This window comes from Stenella coeruleoalba (genome assembly GCF_951394435.1).
Source record: "Stenella coeruleoalba genome assembly, chromosome: 15".
In the NCBI taxonomy this organism is placed as follows: Eukaryota; Metazoa; Chordata; class Mammalia; order Artiodactyla; family Delphinidae; genus Stenella; species Stenella coeruleoalba.
Window position 1 is genome coordinate 58,793,051 of NC_137161.1, and position 21,592 is coordinate 58,814,642.

The following is a 21,592-nucleotide window of genomic DNA, read 5'->3' on the forward strand; positions in this document are numbered from 1 at the left end:
GTCAAGGCCACGGTTAATCATCAACTTACTCCCGTTCTCTTTCATGTAGGTCCACACTTCTCGTTCCTCAGGACTGTGAGCAAAGGAACAGTTTCCAACATACTGACATTTTTTCCCAGAAGCAATATGATTGCACAGCTGTATTAGAAAAATAAGAACATGCTTTAAGACAGAGTACCCTTAGTAAAACTGCCTAATTTTTACATTTAAGCAAAATAAATATTATTATCCATGCTGATGCCGAGAACATAATTTTAAAAGATTAATTTGCTTCTATTCAAATTGACTATAAGCCCCCAATACATGAGATGATATTAAGCTTTCTGTCTCAAAACTTTTCAAAAGAAAATTTCCAAAAGAAAGTTAAGTATGAAACTGGAATATGGAGCATTTTCTTACAAGGAAGTGTCAACAAACTCATTGATTCAGAGTATCTGCTTTTAACACAGCAGAACATTTTATCTCTGCAATGCAAGTCTCTGGCCCCCTCAGTCTGAAGGATCCTACTCTCCCCTACCTGACACCCAGGATGCCTCCCTGTCAGCGCTTGGGAAGCGATAAAGAAACTGCAGACTCCTCCAAAGGTACTAAACAGTGTCAGAAAAAATCTCTCGGACATTTACTTATCACCAATACTGGCAGCTAATCTTGGCCATCATTCACTAGCTATGCGTTGTTCAAAGACAATTATTCCACTAACCAGGCCATCCAGTTATACAGCGTTCAAATAATACCTCTTCTGGTTATTTGCATTTTTATTTTACAGAGTAAATACAGTGTACTGGTAGGAAAATAAAGTGAGAGCAATCAGCAGAACACAGACTCCCCTAAGACCCATGACTATTAAGAACTAGGAAAACCACTGTCACCAAGAGCTCAGTCTTAGGTATCATCAATGTACTTGTCTTTATAGAGCATAAACCCTAGTATAATTAATTGTTAGCCTATTTTAATTTATCCGTGTTTCAACAGGAGCTGGCCCTATATATTAGTTTACATAATAGTAGATGCTTAGCATTGACTTTCACTAAAAATCAAGAAGTAGTCAACACTTAACACTGCTCCTTTCCTCCCTCGGACCAACGTCAGGGACCCCCACCCCTGCAACCCTTACAATTTTCTGCATGAAGTCAATAGTCAACAAAACATTCTTGTGATAGACTGTATTATATTCTTTTCCCAGTCAATCCCCATTAAGTACTTAGGTATTACTAGGTAGACATTTACCATCGTCTTTCAAAACTCAACGATAAGGAGCAGGGAGAAGAGAAAATAAAGGAGAAGGCCGCTCTGTGCTGGGTTTTTACACAACACCATCTCCTGTATCTTCCCTAGGATGCAATTATTCTCATTTACAGATGAGCAAACTGAGGCTGAGTAACTTGCCCTTCGGGCAGACTCTGAAGCACATGCTCTCTCCACCTCACCACACTGTCTACGCACATACAAACAGAGTACTATTTCTTCTTTTAGAAAAAAGATCCCTTAGCAATACCTAGTATGGTAGGAAAAAGAGGAAATAAGCTCCTGTAACATTGCAAGGTAGAACACCACGTCCAAGATGAGAGAATAATCAGTGGTCCTAGGCAGCTGCCTCATGAGCTAGAATTGTTCCCAGTCGTCTTAGCAAAGTTTTGAGGAATACGCCCATAATCTCCACTATCTTTTGAAGCACAAGATATCAATGGTTCCAATAAACCTTCCTCCCCTCCTACATAACCCACGGATTAAATCACCCAAATCTGGGGCTGAAACCACTGTGGATAAACACAAACACACCACCTCCTTCAAAGACTGTCCTTATAACTTGTATAAGTTTTACAAAAAGCAAGGTACCCTGGGTGATGGGAAATTAACCCTCCTCTTCCTCAACTCTCTGGCAATTGGGAGAGGGAGCCTCATTACATGGGGATTCTGCAATCCACCTGCACTGCTTCTCTGGGCAAAAGGCTCTCTCCATACTTCCTCCTCTGCGGCAGAAAATTTCCGCCCTATCAGCTCCAAGTGTCCCTTGCACAGTGAAATCCCTCCAGACCCTCTCTCTTGTGAAGAGGCAAGTTGGGCCAGCTCCAGGGCTTTGCCCAGACAATCATCTTTAAGACCGCGTAAGGCACCAGGGGGACCAAGTTGAAACGTGCTACCTAGTGAGTGAAATGCTACCCACATATTAACACCACACATTGGTGTTTTCATTCTAAGGGCTTTTGAGGAACATATTGCTCTAACATGGAGCATTTTTCCTTTGGGTTACTTCAAGAAAATCCTATAATGTTGGGCATCCTTTAGCGAGCATCCATTGCTTCAGTGAAAGAAACAGGCGTGATAAAAATAACTCATCAACAGCATCCATAATAATACGGAAGGCCCTGGGTTTGACGGCAAAGTTGAGGAATCAAATTTAAATGAAATTCTCTCCCGTTTGCTCCCAAAGTAATTCATCTGGAAAATAAGCTGAGCCTTTTCTCTAGTTCATTGTCTACTTACTTTTCCTCAGTAACTCATACGATTCCAATCAATCTAAAGACTGTCCCAGAACCACATATTCAAAAGGGGAAGGAAAACGAAAGGACCACTTCGATTTCATTAACATGATGAGCATTATTTAAAGGGTACCAGTTTCCATCTGAATTACTACTACTTTCTAATGATTTGAAATGCCTAATAAAAAAAAAGTGGCTTAAAAATTACGTATGTACATCAAACTGTAAAGGCATTTGTTTCTTTGTGGGGAGAGGACGGATGTTCATCCACTTCTTACGTTCAATAGACATCACTCTCATCGCACGACGATCTTTGGTCCACCTAAAAAAAATGGAGTTCAGAAAAAACAAAAACACACTGGCAAAGGCATAATATAAAGGGGCAGGTACAAAGTTTGTACCTAAAGGACCAGAGATTTTTTTCATCAACCCTTCTAAAAGAAATGCCTTATGATTCTGTCATTTCATTTCCTGTCGATAATTATAAACAAACATTCCCTACGAATCCTACACACAGAAATGATGAAATACAGGCAAAACACTTGAACTGTGTGCAGAATTCTTAGCTACTAAATTCTAAAAATCTCTTCCCTTTTGCTTTGCAATTATTCCTAAATTGTCTACTTTCCTTTGCTCTCTTCAAAGTCTTAATCTTTTTTCTTATATGCATGATTTTACACCCATGAAACAGATCATGATGATCAGGCACTATTTCCACACACACACTACTTACGAATGCCTTGCTTTTGCACTACAATATTTTCTGTTTTTGTCTGGTTCAATGACTTGACCATTTCTCAGACACTGAGCACATACAAATTTTATCTTCATGTTAAGGGATCCAGGCATTATTTGATTGCCAAGTACCTTAAATAATTAAAAGATTAGTTTTAATTTAACAGAAAACCAGTTTTCTGAGAACACAATCACCATGCATTTTTTTCCATAAAAGCATACAATTTCCGTTTTTGTCTGGTTTGATGATTTGACCACTATATATATATGATCTGATACCTAAAATCTCCAGTTCTCCACCCAAATGCAAGAGAATATGATAAAAGCAGATTACAGATGCCAAACCTCAATTTATGAAAGTCAGCTTTGGAGTTAATGACTAGGATTTTTGGCAGGGAGGGGAAGGAGGGTAGTTGGGTAAAGCAGTTTGGCTGGGCGGTAAGCAAAACTACAAACACAATCCACCTTCCTTATTCCAAGGATCCCCATAGCGCGAGACCCCAACTGTTTTGCCAATTAAGCTGAATAAGAAAACTGTATCCTACAGTCTTTTTTTGGCCATGGCGCTCGGCTTGCAGGATCTTAGTTCCCCAACCAGGGATCGAAACCATGCCCCCTGCAGTGGAAGCACAGAGTCCTAACCGCTGGACCTCCGGGGAATTCCCTATCCTACATGCTTGGTGGGTATTATGGGATGCCTTTTTTTCTTTTATATGATCAACTAAAATTCAGAATTTCTTTTTCACATTAAGAATTACTCAACTGGGGCTTCCCTGATGGCACAGTGGTTAAGAATCCGACTGCCAATGCAGGGGACACAGGTTCGAGCCCTGGTCCGGGAAGATCCCACATGCCACAGAGCAACTAAGCCCGTGCGCCACAACTACTGAGCCTGTGCTCTAGAGCCCGCGAATCACAACTACTGAGCCCACATGCCACAACTACTGAGCCTGTGCGCCTACAGCCCGTGCTCTGCAACAAGAGAAGCCACTGCGATGAGAAGCCCGTGTACTGCAACGAAGAGTAGCCCCCCGCTCGCCGCAACTTGAGAAAGCCCGCGCGCAGCAACGAAGACCCAATGCAGCCAAAAATAAATTAATTAATTAATTAATTTTTAAAAAATTAATCAACTCAATAAACTTTAAGAAAGTAACTGGACTGTATGTAAGTTTTAACTGCATCTGCCGACAACTAACATCAATTAGGCCGTTCCAGAAAGGATCCCAAATGCAGAAAGTGCACAGGAAAAAATACCTGAGCTCCGGGTACGTTTGCTTCCAAATTTTGCCAATATCGTTTAGATTCCTGGGCAATAGCATCATGTGAGATACCTGGGAAACACAGAAGCCTTTTTTTAGGTCCTCTACACAATAACAGGCCACCAATCTAGGCACAGTCAGACTCAATTCTTTAATTAACCCCACTTGGCATAATCTGTTGCCAAGAATGAACATCACATTATTCCTTCAAAATGGAATATTTACAAATATAGCTCTTGGTGTCTTCCGAGGAATATTTCTTCCTCACAATTCCATACTTCATACATGAACTTGTATCAGCAATTACTTATACAAGACCACACTCAAAATAGGCCACTCTAAAGATGAAGTGACTACATGGTTTAAAGCTCAACAGTGTTGCCACACCAAGTTGTTGGAGAAGGGTCTCCAATACCACTTCATAAACCCTGACGCTCTTGGGGAGACATTTCTCAATCACACACAAACCTACTTGTTTCATTTTGCAATATCCAGACTTTCAATTCTACAAGACTGTGTGCATAAAAGCACTCGTCTTCCCTTAAACAGCCATATCGAACCTCATGTCGGCATAAATCAAGCTGACATTGACCATGGAAAGAACGTATTTTGGAGTATTTTACTGTTGTCTCTCGCAAAATGTGGACAAGGCACCTAAGAGGAAAAGGGAGTGACACTTTACTATTGTTCTGCCATAGCTTTAAAAGAAACGTACATACACATATAAAATGTAAAGCTCTAGACTGAAAACACATGTTAAATCTTTATCAGAAAAAATAAATCACTGTATGCAATTGTTTTACTGGGGAGGGGAGGGGATAATTATATGTTAAGCTATAAAATACCTAAATCCATGTCATGAGAAGCTATAAATCAGTATTGCTTTTCTATATTAAATTTCAATTAAATAATTCATTTTAAAATTCTCAGCAAAACCTATCAGCCATTTAAAAATAGTCACCATCTTTCAAAACAACAACAAAAGGAGAGGGGGAATGCCTGAGCGGATACTACTCTGGTTTTATTTGGATCTAAAAAGAGACTCTGTGTTGTCACTATAAAAATTAGAAACTACCAACATACTTATTGTCTTCAAACTCATGCTTTGTAACCGGATGAGAACAAGAAGTAGAATTATCTTTGTTTCTTTTACTTATCATTCTAGGCTTATGATCAAAACATTTCTGAAACAGAGAAGAAGAATTATCATGAAAACATAATATGAGATAGAACTTCCGTGCCATGCTTATGATGTACATACCTATACATTACAATGCTTACACCAAATAACACTCAGTAAGTACGAAGTCTTAACAGTATTCTTTTGGATAACAGCAGTAGCTACCATTGCTGAGCAGATGCTTTATCATATGGCAGGACAAGAGCTAAGTACTTGATACTTCTGGGCTTGCGGGTAGGAAGCTACCACCAGTTTCACGGCAGAAAGTAAGGTATGGAGAAAGTACCTCACAAAGGAATATAAATTCTCCAAGATGCTCTTGGAGCAGTTTGAACACGCTAAGGTTGATCTTTCCGTTGCCACCAAAGAAAGCCTCCCTGCTGAATGCTCCCTTTCGCTCTAGCGTCCAGACATCTATCTCTTCCTGGCAATAAGCGAATGTGCAGTGGCCCAAATATCTACATTCCTCCTCGGCAGCAACATCTAGAAAGACAGGGAATTAAAAGACATTTAAAACACAGACCGTTGTTTTTTCAAAGCCAATGAATATTAAACACGCTTAGGGAGACTTCCCTGGTGGAGCAGTGGTTAAGAATCCGCCTGCCAGGGCTTCCCTGGTGGCGCGGTGGTTGAGAGTCCGCCTGCCGATGCAGGGGACGCGGGTTCGTGCCCCGGTCCGGGAAGATCCCACATGCCACAGAGTGGCTGGGCCCGTGTGCCATGGCCGTTGAGCCTGCGCGTCCGGAGCCTGTGCTCCCCAACGGGAGAGGCCACAAGAGTGAGAGGCCCGTGTACCGCAAAAAAAAAACAAAAAACAAAAAGCAAGAATCCGCCTGCCAATGCAGGGGACACAGGTTCGAAACCTGGTCCGGGAAGATCCCACATGCCGCGGAGCAACTAAGCCCGTGTGCCACAACTACTAAGCCTGCGCTCTAGAGCCCACGAGCCACAACTACTGAAGCCCACGTGCCACAACTACTGAAGCCCACGCACCTAGAGCCCGTGTACTGCAACGAGGAGCTATCGCAATGAGAAGCCCGCGCACCTCAACAAAGAGTAGCCCCTGCTCGCCGCAACTAGAGAAGGCCCGCACGCAGCAACAAAGACCCAACGCAGCCAAAAATAAATAAATAAATAAATAAATTTATGACAACAACAACAAAATATCAGAAAAGTTTTTTTTTAAAAAAAAACAACACGCTTAGGGCATCACTTGAATTTTTATAACAATTCATGGATAGCTTCAAACCATGATACGCGTATTACAATGTAGGGATGGTATTAACTCTTAAAAAAGAAACCAAAAAGCCAGCACCACAATTCTAAATTATTTTTATTTCAGACGGAAAAAAAGCCTTGATACCCGGATGTACGCCACCTAAGTTTGAAAAGTCATTTAGGTACATTCAAAGCTCGTTCAGGTGAAGTGGTCTGATAAAAATGAAAATACTAAGTTCTCTCAAAAACAACTTAAAAGAGCAACATTTTCAAAGCCTTAGTTCAGTGTTCTGATTCTGTTTAGACCATGTCAGAGAACCCAAAGTTTGAGACAGTTTTCTGTTTAAAACCTGGGGAAATCCCCATTTCCATAAATAACTATAAAACACCCACAAGACAGCAAGTTAAAAACAAAGGTAAAAATGATATAAAAAATACTAATGTCTCAATCCAAGGAACTTTCTGTTAACTCTATCTAAAACACTTCTAGTTACAGTAATACTGGAACCATTATAACAAATGTAGCAAATCATTTCCCGCTTAGGCGATGTACACCAATTAAGTAATTATAGCATATACCTTTACATATGTAATAAGGTCCTTCGTAATTTGTTTTTGTTGGTCTTGGACGTATTTTTTTCCATGATTTATCTTCAACATTCTTTATCCTACCAATTAAAATATCTTTCTTACATTTATGATCTATATTAGCATGGTAAGTGAAATCCATTAACTTAGGGCCTGAAAAAGATGTAAAAAGGATTGCTCATATGCACAAAAAGTATCATTTCATTTTACAGGCACATTTATAAGCAGATGTGAGCAGATGGATTATGATTATTAAATTCCCATTAAAAAATCCCATCTTCATAACCCCCAAATGTAAACAAGCTATGGCAGTAACTTTTGCCTTTCGTGCTGTTTGTCAGACAAAACAAAGATCAGGACAAAACACCAGTCTTCCCAAAACATAACCCTTATTTAACTATTAGCATAGGAGTTTTGACGGCTTTTAAAGGTAAAGAACGCATTTAAATAAGCAACTAAGAAAGAAAATTAACTTGGGTCGAGTTTAGAATAAATTGTGTTCGTATCACTTGACTTAGGGGTAAAGATATGAAATAATCCAACAGAAAGTACTTTAATTTTCACAAACATTATGGTCAGGTAAATATTCTATTCCATATGATTCTATACATAAAATTTTATCAAAGGAGAGCAGCGGCCTATCCTATTAGACTCCAAAGGTCCCTAATCAATAACTGCTGCTTCTTTAGAAAGAACTCAGAGATTGAAGAATCACAAGGGCTGGTGTTTCCACAGGTATCTACAAATTCCTAAGAACTCTCAGGTTACTGACTGCTTTAATCCTGTCTGCTCCTTTGTTTGGTCCTGACCTGATTTTACGAAACAGATCTGGCAAGCTTGTCTCAGTTCATGGGTTCCTTCAAGGGGATGTCTTGGGGTCACTGAAGAAGGTGGTTTAGTTACTGCACTTCCAAAAAAGTTTCCGAAGTCATTCCTAGGGTGACTTGACATTCCCAGGAAACTCTCAGAAGCAAACAAACTGCCTGGTCCATTCATCTGCAAGAAGAATTAAGAAAACAAAAAACAAAAAACAAAAAAAACAAAAACAGCCAACAAATATTGCACTATCACTAAAGAAGGAAACAGATGCATCTGAAAAATAAGACATTCTGCACAGACTGAAGTTGGGACTATTCTGTCCTTACTGCGTTTCTATTTAAAAACCATTTCCTTCTACATTTTCCTCTTTTGGGTCTCTAGGCCCCTCCCCCACTTTTTTGGATGCTCTATGAGTTGTTATAAGTGACGGGTAGTTGTTCTGCTTCATCAGCCAACACGTTTTTCACGCCCTGATTTTGTATTTCCTTGTCGTTCAAGCTGTGCTAAAGCCTCTTACACTGCCTGCGACTGTGATTAATTTGCTATGACAGATCCAGCCTTAAACACAAAGCATTTATTACTGGATGTTCCAGAAGAGTCTTATTTTAGCACTCTTTCCCACAGCACACACAAAACTTCAGGGAGATTGGTCACGTTCATTCAAATAACTCAGTTACTTAAGTAAAAGACCTATTTGCAATTTAAGCGACGTATTTACAAAAGAGGAAGTGGCACTTACAAGTAAAAGGGAAGAATTACTGTTGTTAAGCGGTGTTCCCTCTCTAGAAGTTGAGGTGGACAGATCTAAAATAATAAAAAAACTTCAACAGACCTTTTCATTCTAATCATGTAATAAGAACATCAGGGCTTAGTAGCTAACTGTGGCTTCCCACGTTATTTTCCCATCCCAATTCCAAGAAGCTTTCTTGCTCATGATTGACACCAAAGAGGGCTATGGAGTCTTTCCTTTCCTCTAGAAACCAAGGGCATAAATAACCCTTAGACAAACAAATTTAGATAAAAAGTGATTTTCAGAGACATAAGCTAAGGCAGGGCCTACCAAGTGGGACTGTTAAAAAGACTAAGAAAATAATTCGTATTCAAAATGGGAAAGGAGCCTCTCCTTTTGAAAATATGAAGCAGGAATTCATCATAACATTAAGAAAATCAATAAAGTTCAATTACTTTCTTTTTCTTAGTCTACCACTCAGTTACCTTCTCTCTGCCCTTCTGTCTCCCACAAATTTTAGTTTCTTCAGTTGTCAATCTTTAAATCAATTATTTTGATTTTTATCCCTTTAACCATAACAAAGCCTCACCCAAATATGAAGATTTTTATTGTTATTGTTTAAAGTATATATTAAGCCTAGGATTACAGAAACAGGAGTCAGGCCAAAACCTCAGCAATCCCTTGCAAAACCAAGGCACCAGGCATACTTTGCTGAGCTCAATGGATGAAGCCTAAAATAGATGGACCTATTATCATTTTAAACACTGATTTTAAATTAGTCTTAACTAAGTATTTGCCTAGTTCAGAATTTAAAAGGATAACCTGTCTTTAAGACCCTTTAGATGGGGTATCCCTTTTTTAGAGAACACATTAAAAGTCATTTCACCCCCCAAAACAATAGACACCCAGCTTAACAAACTATCCTACAAAAAAAACCAGTGCCACATACATTCCTACTCTCAGGGCTTTGATTCTTGATCTCCACAATGGCACAGTTAAGTCCAGGTGAATTTAAAACAGGAGGGTTTAGATTTTAGACCTACAATGTATTTTCAGCTACAATAAAAATAATTCAAGTACCAACTATCTGGAGTTAGTTAAACAACAGTCAAACCAAACTGTCTTTTTTAGAAAATGAACTGTAACTGTTTATATAAGTGGCTCGAGTCTTACCTCGTTTGGATTCGCTCATTGAAAATGAATTTAGAGAAGAACAGAAATCTTCTAAGGATGAAGTCAAAGGCGGATACAGCTCCGAGAAGGAGGGTGCAGGCGCGTACCTCGCACCGATGGGCAAGGCGCCCAAAAGAGACGCTGAGAAGGGGATGCTCGGAGCGACGCTGGCTGTTGGGAGGGGGCCTCTGACTAAGGCTGATGGCTGGAGAGGAAACAAGACCGGATTAAAGTCCATGAAACTCAGTTCCAAGCGGGCCAAACTGCTTTTAATATCAGCGTATAAAAACAAATTACTTCACTAGGTGATTTTGTTATATAACAAAGTTGAAATCAGTATCAAGACTCAGTGGCAGAATCCAAGCTACAGAGCTGATTTCTTCTCAAGCCTACTTTTTAAAAAGGATGGAGATGTGATGTCTAATATTGCTGTCATCCAAGTAAGACGTTCATGGTTCATTTTCAAAACTTCCTTAGGATTCCCTACGTGAGAGCTGGCTTCATCAAAGAGGAACTGTGAGGATGTGTGTGGGGCTGGAGTGGAAGGAAGGGTCCTGAAGAGAAGGGAGCTGGAGCAGCCTGGAAAAGTGGGGACCATCTTTCTGGAGATGTGAATGTACAACCTCACAAGAACAAATGGAACACTACCTTGCCCCTCCCCCACACAGCGAGGATTTTTGGAGAGCTTCCATGTGCCTTATACTATGATAAATCATATACCATCTATTTAATCCTCCTAACCCTCTGAGATGTATCCTACTAGGGCTGCCACGGTACAGATGAGAAAACAGAGGGACTGAAAGGTGAAATAACCTGCCCAAGATCAAAGTGGTAGAAACCAACCCCCCATCTGTCTGCCTTTTACATCTTCTCTCTGTCAGCTCCACAGGGACATCGCTGGTTTCACCCACCCTGGAAACCAGCTCTGAGCTTCCCCCCCATCATCATCCTACTGCTGCCACTATTTTAATATACTTCATGGCAGGAGTCAGTGAACTTTTCTATAAAGGGCTGGATATTAATATTGTAGGCTTTGTGGACTACACGGTCTCTGTTACAACTAGTCAACTCTGTTACTACAGTGTCATGAAATATTTTCATGTGTCTTCAAATATTATTATTATTTTTTTTTTCTTTCAACCATGTAAAAATCTAAAAGCCATTCTTAGTCCGTGGGCCATACAAAACAGGCAGCGGGCCAGATCAGGCCTGTGGACCAAAGTCTGCTGACACTTGCTTTATGATACATGGTTACAGGAGAATTATCCTTAAGGAATGAGAAGTCCTTAATCCATGAATTCATTTTGCCTTACATGTCAAATGCCTATTCTTTGTCAGAAAGTTAAATTTACCGTTTCCATAATATGTGATTCCTAGCATGCTTCCCTTTTTTATTTAAAGAAATGACCAAATTAACCAGTTACCACTGGAAAATGACAAAAGTAATTTTCAAGAAACCCAAAGCTTACTCTATAGTCAATACTAAAAATATCTAGCAGGTTATACTACAATTAAAAAAAAAAAAAAAAGCCTGCCTTCAGAAGAAAGGAGTCACACTGAAATTTACCATAACAGTTTCATTAGTTTCAGGTGCAGAATCAAGGAGGTCATCTATTTCATCTCCAAGGACCATATCTCCATCATCTAAAAATGCTTCCGGCATACTGTAGGGGATCTTTCCTCCATTTGCCAACACTGTCGATGGCAGAGACTCTTCTACTTGCAGTGGCAAAATAGAAGTTAAGGGCATAATGGGAACTGAGGCCAGCTCATTTCCAACTTGGTGAGAAAAACTGGATGCAGGTATAGAAACAACAGGAACAGCTTCTTGCCTCGGAGTTAATAAATCTGTAACGTGGATGGACATGTACTCACTTATTTTCAGTGTATCTATGTAATACTAGTGTTAATAGACAACAGAAAAAATGAAGAGCTAGGTGAAAATATGAAAGCAATTATAAAAATAAATAGATACAACAGTGAAAGCAATTCAAATAAAAGAGTACAAGTAATCCTAAAAATAATTTGTTTTGCACAGGAATAGATATATTGACTTGTGAAAACTTCTCCTTCTTTCTCAAAACTCCTAGGCCCCTTTTGGATGGAGCTACTAGAGGGTGGTGAAGCCACAGCGGGTATCGAACGACTGCTCACTGACATCCAGTACTGTCACTCACTCACTGGCACATCCAGAGGCACAGAGGTGGTTTCTGAAGTTACTCTTGTTTTAATACTAATAACCACACAGCAATCTTATTTGACAACACTATAATGTACATAACGTCTAAGGCTGGCACTTTTCAGATTAAGAGGATGTGTGTGAAAACGTACCTGGCTCAATATCTTCCACAGAACAGTTCAAAGCCTAGAAATTAAACCAAATAATAGATCATAGTATTTTCAGGACTCTAAACCATAAAGCAAGCTATAAAACTCACTCTAAGAGAGCAATGCAGGTTCTCACATTTGACTTCCTTCCAATTAAGACAGAAATAAACAAAACATGTAAACCTTTGTAATACATGGCGTTAAACGGTGCTGGCCTACTGGCACTTGCTTCTTGTGGCCCAGTATTTCTCAAAGGATAGTCAGGAGCCTTCTAGTTCCAGAGGGACTAGTCTAGCCACCACTCTCTCCCCAACTCACAGTGGCATAGTCGCAGCTCTAAGAACACTTACCTTTAAAAAACAACTTGTTAATTATGTTTAACCCAATGACTCCTAAAATTAGTATGTGGCCCTGACCCACTTTTTCTAATAAAACCTAACATCTATTAAAATCCTGTAAAATGCTCCATTGGCCTTCAGGAAATGCTGATGGAGAGTAACAGATATTACTTGAGTTGTTTGTTTTCTTTTTCTAGGGCAGGAAGCTCTGGCCACTTTTGTGTTTGAGGAATAAAAAGGTCTCAAAATAGACACGAACCAAAAATATTAGAAACAAAACTACTAATGCTTCTATCTTTTCTTCTTTTTTTTTTTTTATTACGATTCTTACAAGAGTAATAACCTTACCTTTGTAGCCCCATCCCCAGGAACTGTTTTTAGTGAGAGCTGAAAGAAAATTAAGAAGCTAATTTAAAACCAGAACTGACTCCAAGCTACAAAACAAAACAAAAAAATACCTTATGGAGAGAACTCCACCTTACCTCAGTTCTAACATATGCTTTTCTTATTTTAAATCCCAATTTCTGAGCTAGTTCTTGAGTTAGTTTTATTACATGTTCATCCTGAAAAAAGTGAGAATATATGATTAGTGGAGGGCTATATTTACTAACTGTAAGGACGAAGAGGCAAAACAGTTCTAACTTATACTCTGTCAAGACACTTGTTTTATGGGCAATTATTCCCAACTGCAGCAGGTGGGTGGCTGGCTGGAAGATGTAACTTGTTAAGGCCATTTCTCTACACAGAATCAATAAAATGGTTATGATGTAAATGAATGAACTAAAACATAAATTCCATACCTGAGGCACTGCCAAGGAGCACTTTGCCACAGCGTCATAAGCCTCTTTGTACCTTCCTAAATCACTTAGAGCCTTAGATTTCCGATAGAGAGCTTTGCAGTTACTGGCATTTAAACTGAGGACTGTATCACAGTCTTCTAATACTTTATCATGGAAACCCTGGTGAGGAAGACCAAATAAAGTTAGCAATCAAACAGTTCACGTCTTGTGATGATGTCTCCTTGCAAATGGAAACAAATTCAGACTCTTCCTTTAAATTGAAAGTTAGTGGTATTACTTGTCTTTTGAAAAATTATTTTCATTATGAAATTTCAAATACACAAAAGTAGAAGGAATATCGTGGCTACCCATGTAACCACCACCCAGACATCTGGCCATAAAATACCCCAGATCTTCGAGAAATAAAACTTTCCAGGTATGGCTGAGGCCCCCATGTGTCACTCGCCTGTCCTATTTTCCTCCCAGTTGTAGCTACCCCCTTTTTGGAGCTCATTAAAATGTTAAATGGAAATGTAACTCCCAAGCAGCTAGTTGAGGAGGAATATACTATAGAAAACAAATCATCAATGAATGCTTGTTAGCAAAGGACTAGGTGACAACATGGATACTTTTCTTAAATTCATGGTTAAATTTTACTGAATGTCTATAGTGAAAATTATAAGCACATCAAAATATTGCTTTCTAAGTTCAGACATGTGAAGAGCTTGTGTTAATTCTTTTGAAGGCTAACTACTGTTTTGTGCTATAAAAAAAAAAGCTCCTAAGAGAATCTTGACTAAGAAGCAAACTGTCAGCAGAGATACCTGATGGGTACCCTGTACCCATCTGTGAACACCTGTATCTTCCTAGGCTGATTTTTTTATGAGCAGACACCCGCCCCACCAAAAGCCATACTCAAAAGGGAATCTCCAAGGACCAGTATCTAAGAAACAAATTATTTTTAAATCCCTAAGCATTTGGCCAAAGCTGGTTTTTCAAAGCTTGAGGCCACTCTAAAAGCAGTTAATACATCTTTCTTATAAACTGAAACTAGGAAACTGACTTTCACCAGTATACTATGTTATTGAAAACCTTTTTTCTCTCTAGAAACATTGCTTTAAAAATCACACCTCGGGCTTCCCTGGTGGCACAGTGGGTGAGAGTCCACCTGTCGATGCAGGGGACACGGGTTCATGCCCTGGTCCAGGAAGATCCCACATACCACGGAGTGGCTGGGCCCGTGAGCCATGGCTGCTGAGCCTGCGCGTCCGGAGCCTGTGCTCCGCAACGGGAGAGGCCACAACAGTGAGACGCCCGCGTACCGCCAAAAAAAAAAAAACAACAACAAAAAACCCACAACTCACCATATTAGAATAGCAAGCAATACGATTTATATATAGTTTTTCAATGATTTCTTTAGGGATTAAAATTTCTTCAGACTTTGCATAATCAGCTATACTCAAAGCTTCTGAATATTGGCTCATAGAGTTGTTCCAATCACGTTCCCGATAAACATCATTTCCTTCGTTAAAAAGATTTCTCACAAGAGCACGTAAATATACCTAAGAAAAAGAAAGTTACCACTTGAAACCCTTAAAGGAACAAGTCAGAGTGTAAGCAAATTTTAATTTTCGTATCTAAAACTTCAGAGGAAATAATTTGACAGAGCAAGAAGCACTGTTGTAAGAAATGATCAAATCCAGGCCAAGTCATTGCTATTTCAGCTAGTGTTTCATCTTGCTTGCTTTTTCCAAGAAAAAATTCAATGTCTCATTATTAAGAGAAGTGCTGCAAAAGCACCTTGTCAATATTTGCTGACATTGCCAACTCTGTGCCTGGGTTAAATTCCTACAAGTGGAACGAGGATTTTAAGGCTTCTGACTAGTATTTCTAAATTGTCTTCCAAAAAGGCAACAACAATGAATACTTATAGCGGCTTGCTTCAGAGCACCTCCACCAACACGTGTGCACACGTGCGTGAGCATGCACACATAAAATCTACACATTTCTAGGTGAGAAACGGTATCCTTTTTTATTTGCGTATCTGATTACCAGCGAGGTTGAACTTCTCCACATTTTTATGGACCATTTGTGTTTCTTCTTTTGTAAATGTTCCGGTCATTTACTGATTTATGGGGAGGGGATGGCAAACCTTTTTCTTACTGTGTAAGCATACACACTCTTCTGGTGGGGGCAGATGTTCTTAAGTCTCCTTCAGGACTTCTATCATTGCTTTAAGATTTTAAAAGTCCTTTCCTATCAAAGTCCTATTCAGCTCTTCTTTGTCTCATTTTACGAATTCACGTCTAAGCTGATAAAAGTAATAAAGAAAACTGTCCAGATCAACCTTTAACAGCTGAGGTGACTTGAGAGACAGGCCGTTTCACCTCCCTGGACCCCAACTGCACGTTTGTAAAGTGAAAGGATTGCTCCATGTGATTGCTAGTCCTCATACTTTACAGTTCTACGTCTGTTTGGAGAAAAGGAAGGAAGGAAGGGAGAGACTGAAATGAACGGAGAGGGAGGGAGGGAGGCAGAGAGAAAGGAGTGACATTCAGTAGCACCAAAACCCACAGAGATGCAAAGCCACAGGGGAACTAACAGTCTGCAGAACTGAGGGCCTTTGGTCCAAGACCCAGTCAGCTGGGCTTTCTCTCTAACTAACTAGATTCCTCTCTAGCTCTTTCCCCTAAATATCCAGTTACCTCTTTACTTCTGTTACAACTTCTCTTCTAAGGAAGAACAGAAGATACTCTGCACTCTCCCTCTCAGCATATTCTGTCCCCCTCATTTTCGATGAAATGAAAGCCTAAATGTAATTGTCAAGGGGCTCAAAAGAAATTAATTCAAAACTACACTAATAGAGAAAAGAAAAAATAGGACAACTGTCCAAGTACGCCGGAAAAAAACAACGTTGTCTTATATACACACGGGTCAGCAAACTTTTTCTGTAAAGGCCCAGATAGTAGGGATTTGAGGCTTTGTGAGCCATAAGGTCTCTGTCTCAACCACCATGTCGTGAAAGCAGCCACAGATAACACATTGACAAATGGGTGTGGCTGTGTTCCAATAAAACTTTATTTATGAAACAGACAGGGGTCCACATCTGAGTTTGCCAACCCAGGCTACATGTGGCAGTTCACAGGCTACTTGTGGAGTTCTCAAGCAGACCTTCCCTGAGTCCTTACCGCATACTGTTCCTGTGTTCCTGGATACGACAGCGGTGACCTAAGAAGAAGAAACAAATCAATTCTGATGATCAGGTTCTTATCAGGATTTGTTCACCCAGGAGTCATCTTAAAACTGAGGTTCTCGGGCTTCCCTGGTGGCGCAGTGGTTGAGAGTCCGCCTGCCGATGCAGGGGACACGGGTTCGTGCCCCGGTCCGGGAAGATCCCACATGCCGCGGAGTGGCTGGGCCCGTGAGCCGTGGCCGCTGAGCCTGCGCGTCCAGAGCCTGTGCTCCGCAACGGGAGAGGCCACAACAGTGAGAGGCCCGCATACCACAAAATAAACAAACAAACAAACAAAAAAACTGAGGTTCTCATGAGCTCACCACTGGTTCAAAGCACATTTTAAAGACCTACTTCTCCTTTATGACCATTATTCACATATAACCGTAGTCATGAAAAAAAAATCTAAAACTATTCCTTTGTATTTTCTTAAGTATAACATTTTCCCTGCAAATCTACTCCTAATTAAAGACAGCCTAATTCTTCAAATGCCAAAAAAGTTTTAAAATAGCATAGAACCACTAGTACTATTTGATTCAATTTACTATAGAACAGAGGGGAAGAATGTCCCCTTCCCAGGAGGGACAAAGAGGCCTTTCTGCCTGGACATGGCCACCCGGGCTGTGGTCCTGTCACTGACGTGCTTCATGAAGGCCAGTTAGAGACCGAGCTTCTTAACAGAAAGAGTGTGATCACAAAAGCCCTGTGTGCTGACAGATGTTGATTTTCACTCATCAGAACTGTTCTTATGAGATTAGGTTCAAATTCCTCAGTCTAACATTTTAGAGGATACTTAAGGATTTCAGCCCTATAAATCAGCGACAGCAAGATCCAGTTCCGAACACAAAGAAATCAATGTCCAAGAGCAGAAAATACTGCTGGAACAAAAATATCTAATTTCTAACCCAAAAGAACAGGACTTCTGAAACATAACTAAAGGTTTCCTAATCCCTGCTACGTGCAGAGCCACACCAAAAGGTGACGAGAACATGAGGCACGCAATGAGCCCTTACTGTATAAACTGTAGTCCTTCCTTAATGTTCTGCTGCCTTTTTCTTCTCTCCTCGGACACACTGGACATGTTATCCCACACATCCACTTTCTAAAGGAGAAATCTGGAAAGAAACAGGCAAGAAATTACACAAGGCACGGGGCTCCTGGACCCCAGTTAAAACACCCATAATCTAGGTCTTGTCGCACGATTAGCTGTGGACACGTCCATCTCCACCGCCTTGACTAGGGTCCTGGACGCCGAGGACACCACCTGAGTTGTGTCTGTGGTCCCCACCGTCTCGTGCGCCACGAGCAGAGGGCTTCCACACTCTGCTCTCTCCACTTAACAGCCGCGCAGACGCTGTAGGCCCCTCCTGAACAATCCCCACGCTAAAGTCATCTCTCTCTCCCCATTTCACCTTCCTTCCTTCGACGACAGGTTTTGTTCCCAGTCTGTCTCTACGCACACGGAAGCAGCCACGAGAACAGTCCTGGCCTTGTTTTGCTTCTGGAAGCTTTCCAGAAGCAAAATGGTTTCACGTCCGCTTGCCTCTGAGGGGTTTTGACTTCCTTGTGAGCACAGTCTAAACATTATCTGTGTTTTTTGAAACAATCCTTCTTCGTACAACTGATAGAATAAGGATCTAAGTGAAGTTACTTTAATTGGAATTTTCTGGAAGGTAAGGGTTTACCTTCGATGTAACACTGGCAAATGTCCACACTGTGAGTATTTAACCTGACTAGTCGACGTTCATTAAGCAGTTCTCAGAAAGCAACGGGAGAACCACAGAGAAGAGATCTCGGATAAAACATTGTCTCCCAATGTCCTAAACTAGGGTTTCTCAACCTCAGCCATTCAGGCCAAATAGTTCTCTGGTACGGAGGGCTGTCCTGTGCCCTGCAGGATGCTGACAGCATCCTGGCCTCTACCCACTGGATGCCAGTGGAGGAGGTAGAGCACCTCCTCCCCTCAGTTGTGACAAACTAGTGTCTCCAGATATTGTTAAATGTCCCTTGGCGGGCGTGGGGAGGGGCTGGGGGGTCCACACAGTCACTCCTGGATGAGGACTACTGAGAGCTAATGCTGAGAGGACATCGTGTCACATAAACCATGTACTTGGACCCACGTGACAGGGAAATGGCACCCATGTTTCAAGTACGGAGCTGAAATGTTTTCGTTTCATTATTGCTTACCATTTGTAAGCAAGTTTTATTTTTAAGTCTACCTTTTTTCAAAGTGTAGAGTGGGGAGGGAGGCTGGAATACCCTGGAGGCTCATAACTGGTGCTAATACTTTTTGTCCTTTATTTTTTCTCCTTCCAGTTTTATTGAGATTATCATTGAAATACAGCACTGTATAAGCTTAAGGTGTAAAACATAATGATTTGACTTACATACATCATGAAATGATGACCATAATAGGTTTAGTGAACATCCATCTTCTCATATAAATACAAAATTAAAGAAATAGAAAAAAAAATTTTTTCCCTTGTGATGAGAACTCATCTACTCTCTCAACAACTTTCATATATATCACACAGTACATTAAATCCCTAGCACTTGTTTATCTGATAACTAGAAGTTTGTAGCTTTTGCTTTTTGTCTTTTAAATATTTGTCAGTTCTAAATATTTTGATCTTGTATCTAAAAGTTGGTTACTTTACTGAAGTATTACTGTTTACATGTGTACCTGGTATTTGCCTTAAAATACTATGTTTGAAATTATCCAGAATTAAAAGTTTAAAAAGCCCATTATACTGAAGTAAAACAGCATTGTTTCTGGAATTTGTTTTTAAGATAGTCTAGCTTAAAGGGGGGTAAATGGGTGAGCATGAAACAAGAGTAGCAGAAACATGGGACACTGCTCCAGCTGGATGAGGGGAGGGTATGTGGGGTTCATTCTTCTACTTGAACATGTCTGGCCATTTCCATAATAAAAAATTGTTTAATTCATACGTATGAATATTTACAAGGTTCTTTAAAGAGGCACTATTTCTAAGAGAAAAAAGATGGGAAATTAACTCAATGCCTGTCAAAAAGGAAATGGTTGAATAAACTGTGCTGGAGGGAAAAAAAGGCAAAGTGCAAGTGTCCACAGTAAGACCCTGTTCTGTTATTTTAAAAGGGGGAATGGGTATATGTTCATATTTGTTTGTGTATACACAAAATAGCTCCAGATGGGATCACAGAAAGCTACAGCAGTGAGAGAAACCCAGGGGTTCAGGGAAAGGGGTGGGACAGTGTCTTTTCACTGCAAACCTTTAAAACTTTTTTTTTTTTTTTAACCTTGTAAACAAATGATCTCTGGGAAAAGAAATAAAGTATTAAAAGAAGTCTACAGGCCCTCCCTGGTGGTGCAGTGATTGAGAATTTGCCTGCTAATGCAGGGGACACAGGTTTGAGCCCTGGTCTGGGAAGATCCCACATGCCGCGGAGCAACTGGGCCCATGAGACACAACTACTGAGCCTGTGCGTCTGGAGCCTGTGCTCCGCAACAAGAGAGGATGCGATAGTGAGAGGCCCGCGCACCGCGATGAAGAGTGGTCCCTGCTTGCCACAACTAGAGAAAGCCCTCGCACAGAAACGAAGACCCAACGCAGCCAAAAATAAATAAATAAACAAATGTGGGGTTTAAAAAAAAAAAAGAATATTAAAAAAAAAAAAAAGAACTCTACGTAGCTTCTGAGCCCTTCCTTAGAAAGATGACTTACCGGGTCACCCAGCCTTTTTCTTCCATTTTACTTAAAACAGAGTCAGAACCTTAGAACTCAAAGGCACCCAGAGCTGCACTTGGGGGTCCAGGGCGGTCAGGCCAGAGGGACTGGGAGAAAAGAAGTGAAGCCAAAGACAAGAAGCATCCCCTCTCCTTCCGTGAGGGACACATGTCTCCCAACCCCTGTCTGGTGGGGTGGGGAATCAGTTTGAGGTTCACTCAAAAAGTAAATCTGTTGGCTCAGAAGGAACTCCGGGGTAACGATAATCCGCCAAGTTAAGAGCCTTAGAGCTATTCCCCCAGAAAGTGCTCGAAAAGCCTTGAACCTTGCCCTCTTAAGGACAAAGGGCAGGTGGAAGAGAGCTGACAACTCAAGCAAGTGATTAAGAGAAAATAAGACGCAGATTCTTAGCAGCATGAAATACCATGCCTCCTTTAAATGTTTAAAGATTTGAGGACATAACATCAGGTGATGTCTAAACATAATATGGCAGGGCATTTCATGTTCTGTAGATTTCCCCCCTAAATTATATTATGAAGAATTTTACACACAAATTTTTTTTACAATGAACGACATATATCTCTATACTACCTATATCCTACAATCAATATTTTGCTATATTTATTACATCTGCCCACACTTCCGTCCATCTACCAACCCAATTTTGGTAAACTGCAAACTGAGTAGCAGACATCAATTATAATTTACCACTAAACACTTCAGCATACATATCATTACCTGGGGTTCCACATTTATTTACAGTTTTTTAAGGTAAAATGCACACAATTTAAGGCAACTCTTAACAAACGATACACTCATGTAACCCAGACCCCGGTGGTGAGACACACCATCACTGTCACTCCAGAAAGTTCCCCCAGGCCCCTTCTCTAGCCAATCCTTGCCCCACCCCCAGCCCAGGAATCATTGTTCTGATTTTTTCCCACCATACATTAGTTTTACCTGTGAAATAAAGCCTCCCCACCCCCCATCTCATTTTAAAAGAAAACAATAAAGGCTTTATATACC

At 40.5% G+C, this 21,592-nt stretch overlaps 1 protein-coding gene across 1 annotated transcript in view; it reads right to left on the reverse strand.

The window, feature by feature from the left end:
• Positions 1 to 21,592, reverse strand: part of ZC3H7A (zinc finger CCCH-type containing 7A) — a 34,632-nt gene that overhangs the window by 5,193 nt on the left and 7,847 nt on the right. The window contains exons 2-20 of the mRNA XM_079945324.1: positions 17,873 to 17,974; positions 16,816 to 16,855; positions 14,992 to 15,189; positions 13,649 to 13,807; positions 13,331 to 13,411; positions 13,197 to 13,235; positions 12,514 to 12,547; positions 11,750 to 12,030; positions 10,183 to 10,387; positions 9,019 to 9,083; positions 8,270 to 8,456; positions 7,452 to 7,613; positions 5,941 to 6,137; positions 5,558 to 5,658; positions 4,947 to 5,128; positions 4,470 to 4,546; positions 3,214 to 3,347; positions 2,697 to 2,802; positions 30 to 138 (exon numbers count right to left, since the gene is read on the reverse strand). Of these exons, the coding sequence (XP_079801450.1) occupies positions 30 to 138; positions 2,697 to 2,802; positions 3,214 to 3,347; positions 4,470 to 4,546; positions 4,947 to 5,128; positions 5,558 to 5,658; positions 5,941 to 6,137; positions 7,452 to 7,613; positions 8,270 to 8,456; positions 9,019 to 9,083; positions 10,183 to 10,387; positions 11,750 to 12,030; positions 12,514 to 12,547; positions 13,197 to 13,235; positions 13,331 to 13,411; positions 13,649 to 13,807; positions 14,992 to 15,189; positions 16,816 to 16,855; positions 17,873 to 17,940 (2,425 nt within the window). The 5' untranslated portion in view covers positions 17,941 to 17,974. The remainder of the gene's footprint in view (positions 1 to 29; positions 139 to 2,696; positions 2,803 to 3,213; positions 3,348 to 4,469; positions 4,547 to 4,946; positions 5,129 to 5,557; positions 5,659 to 5,940; positions 6,138 to 7,451; positions 7,614 to 8,269; positions 8,457 to 9,018; positions 9,084 to 10,182; positions 10,388 to 11,749; positions 12,031 to 12,513; positions 12,548 to 13,196; positions 13,236 to 13,330; positions 13,412 to 13,648; positions 13,808 to 14,991; positions 15,190 to 16,815; positions 16,856 to 17,872; positions 17,975 to 21,592) is intronic.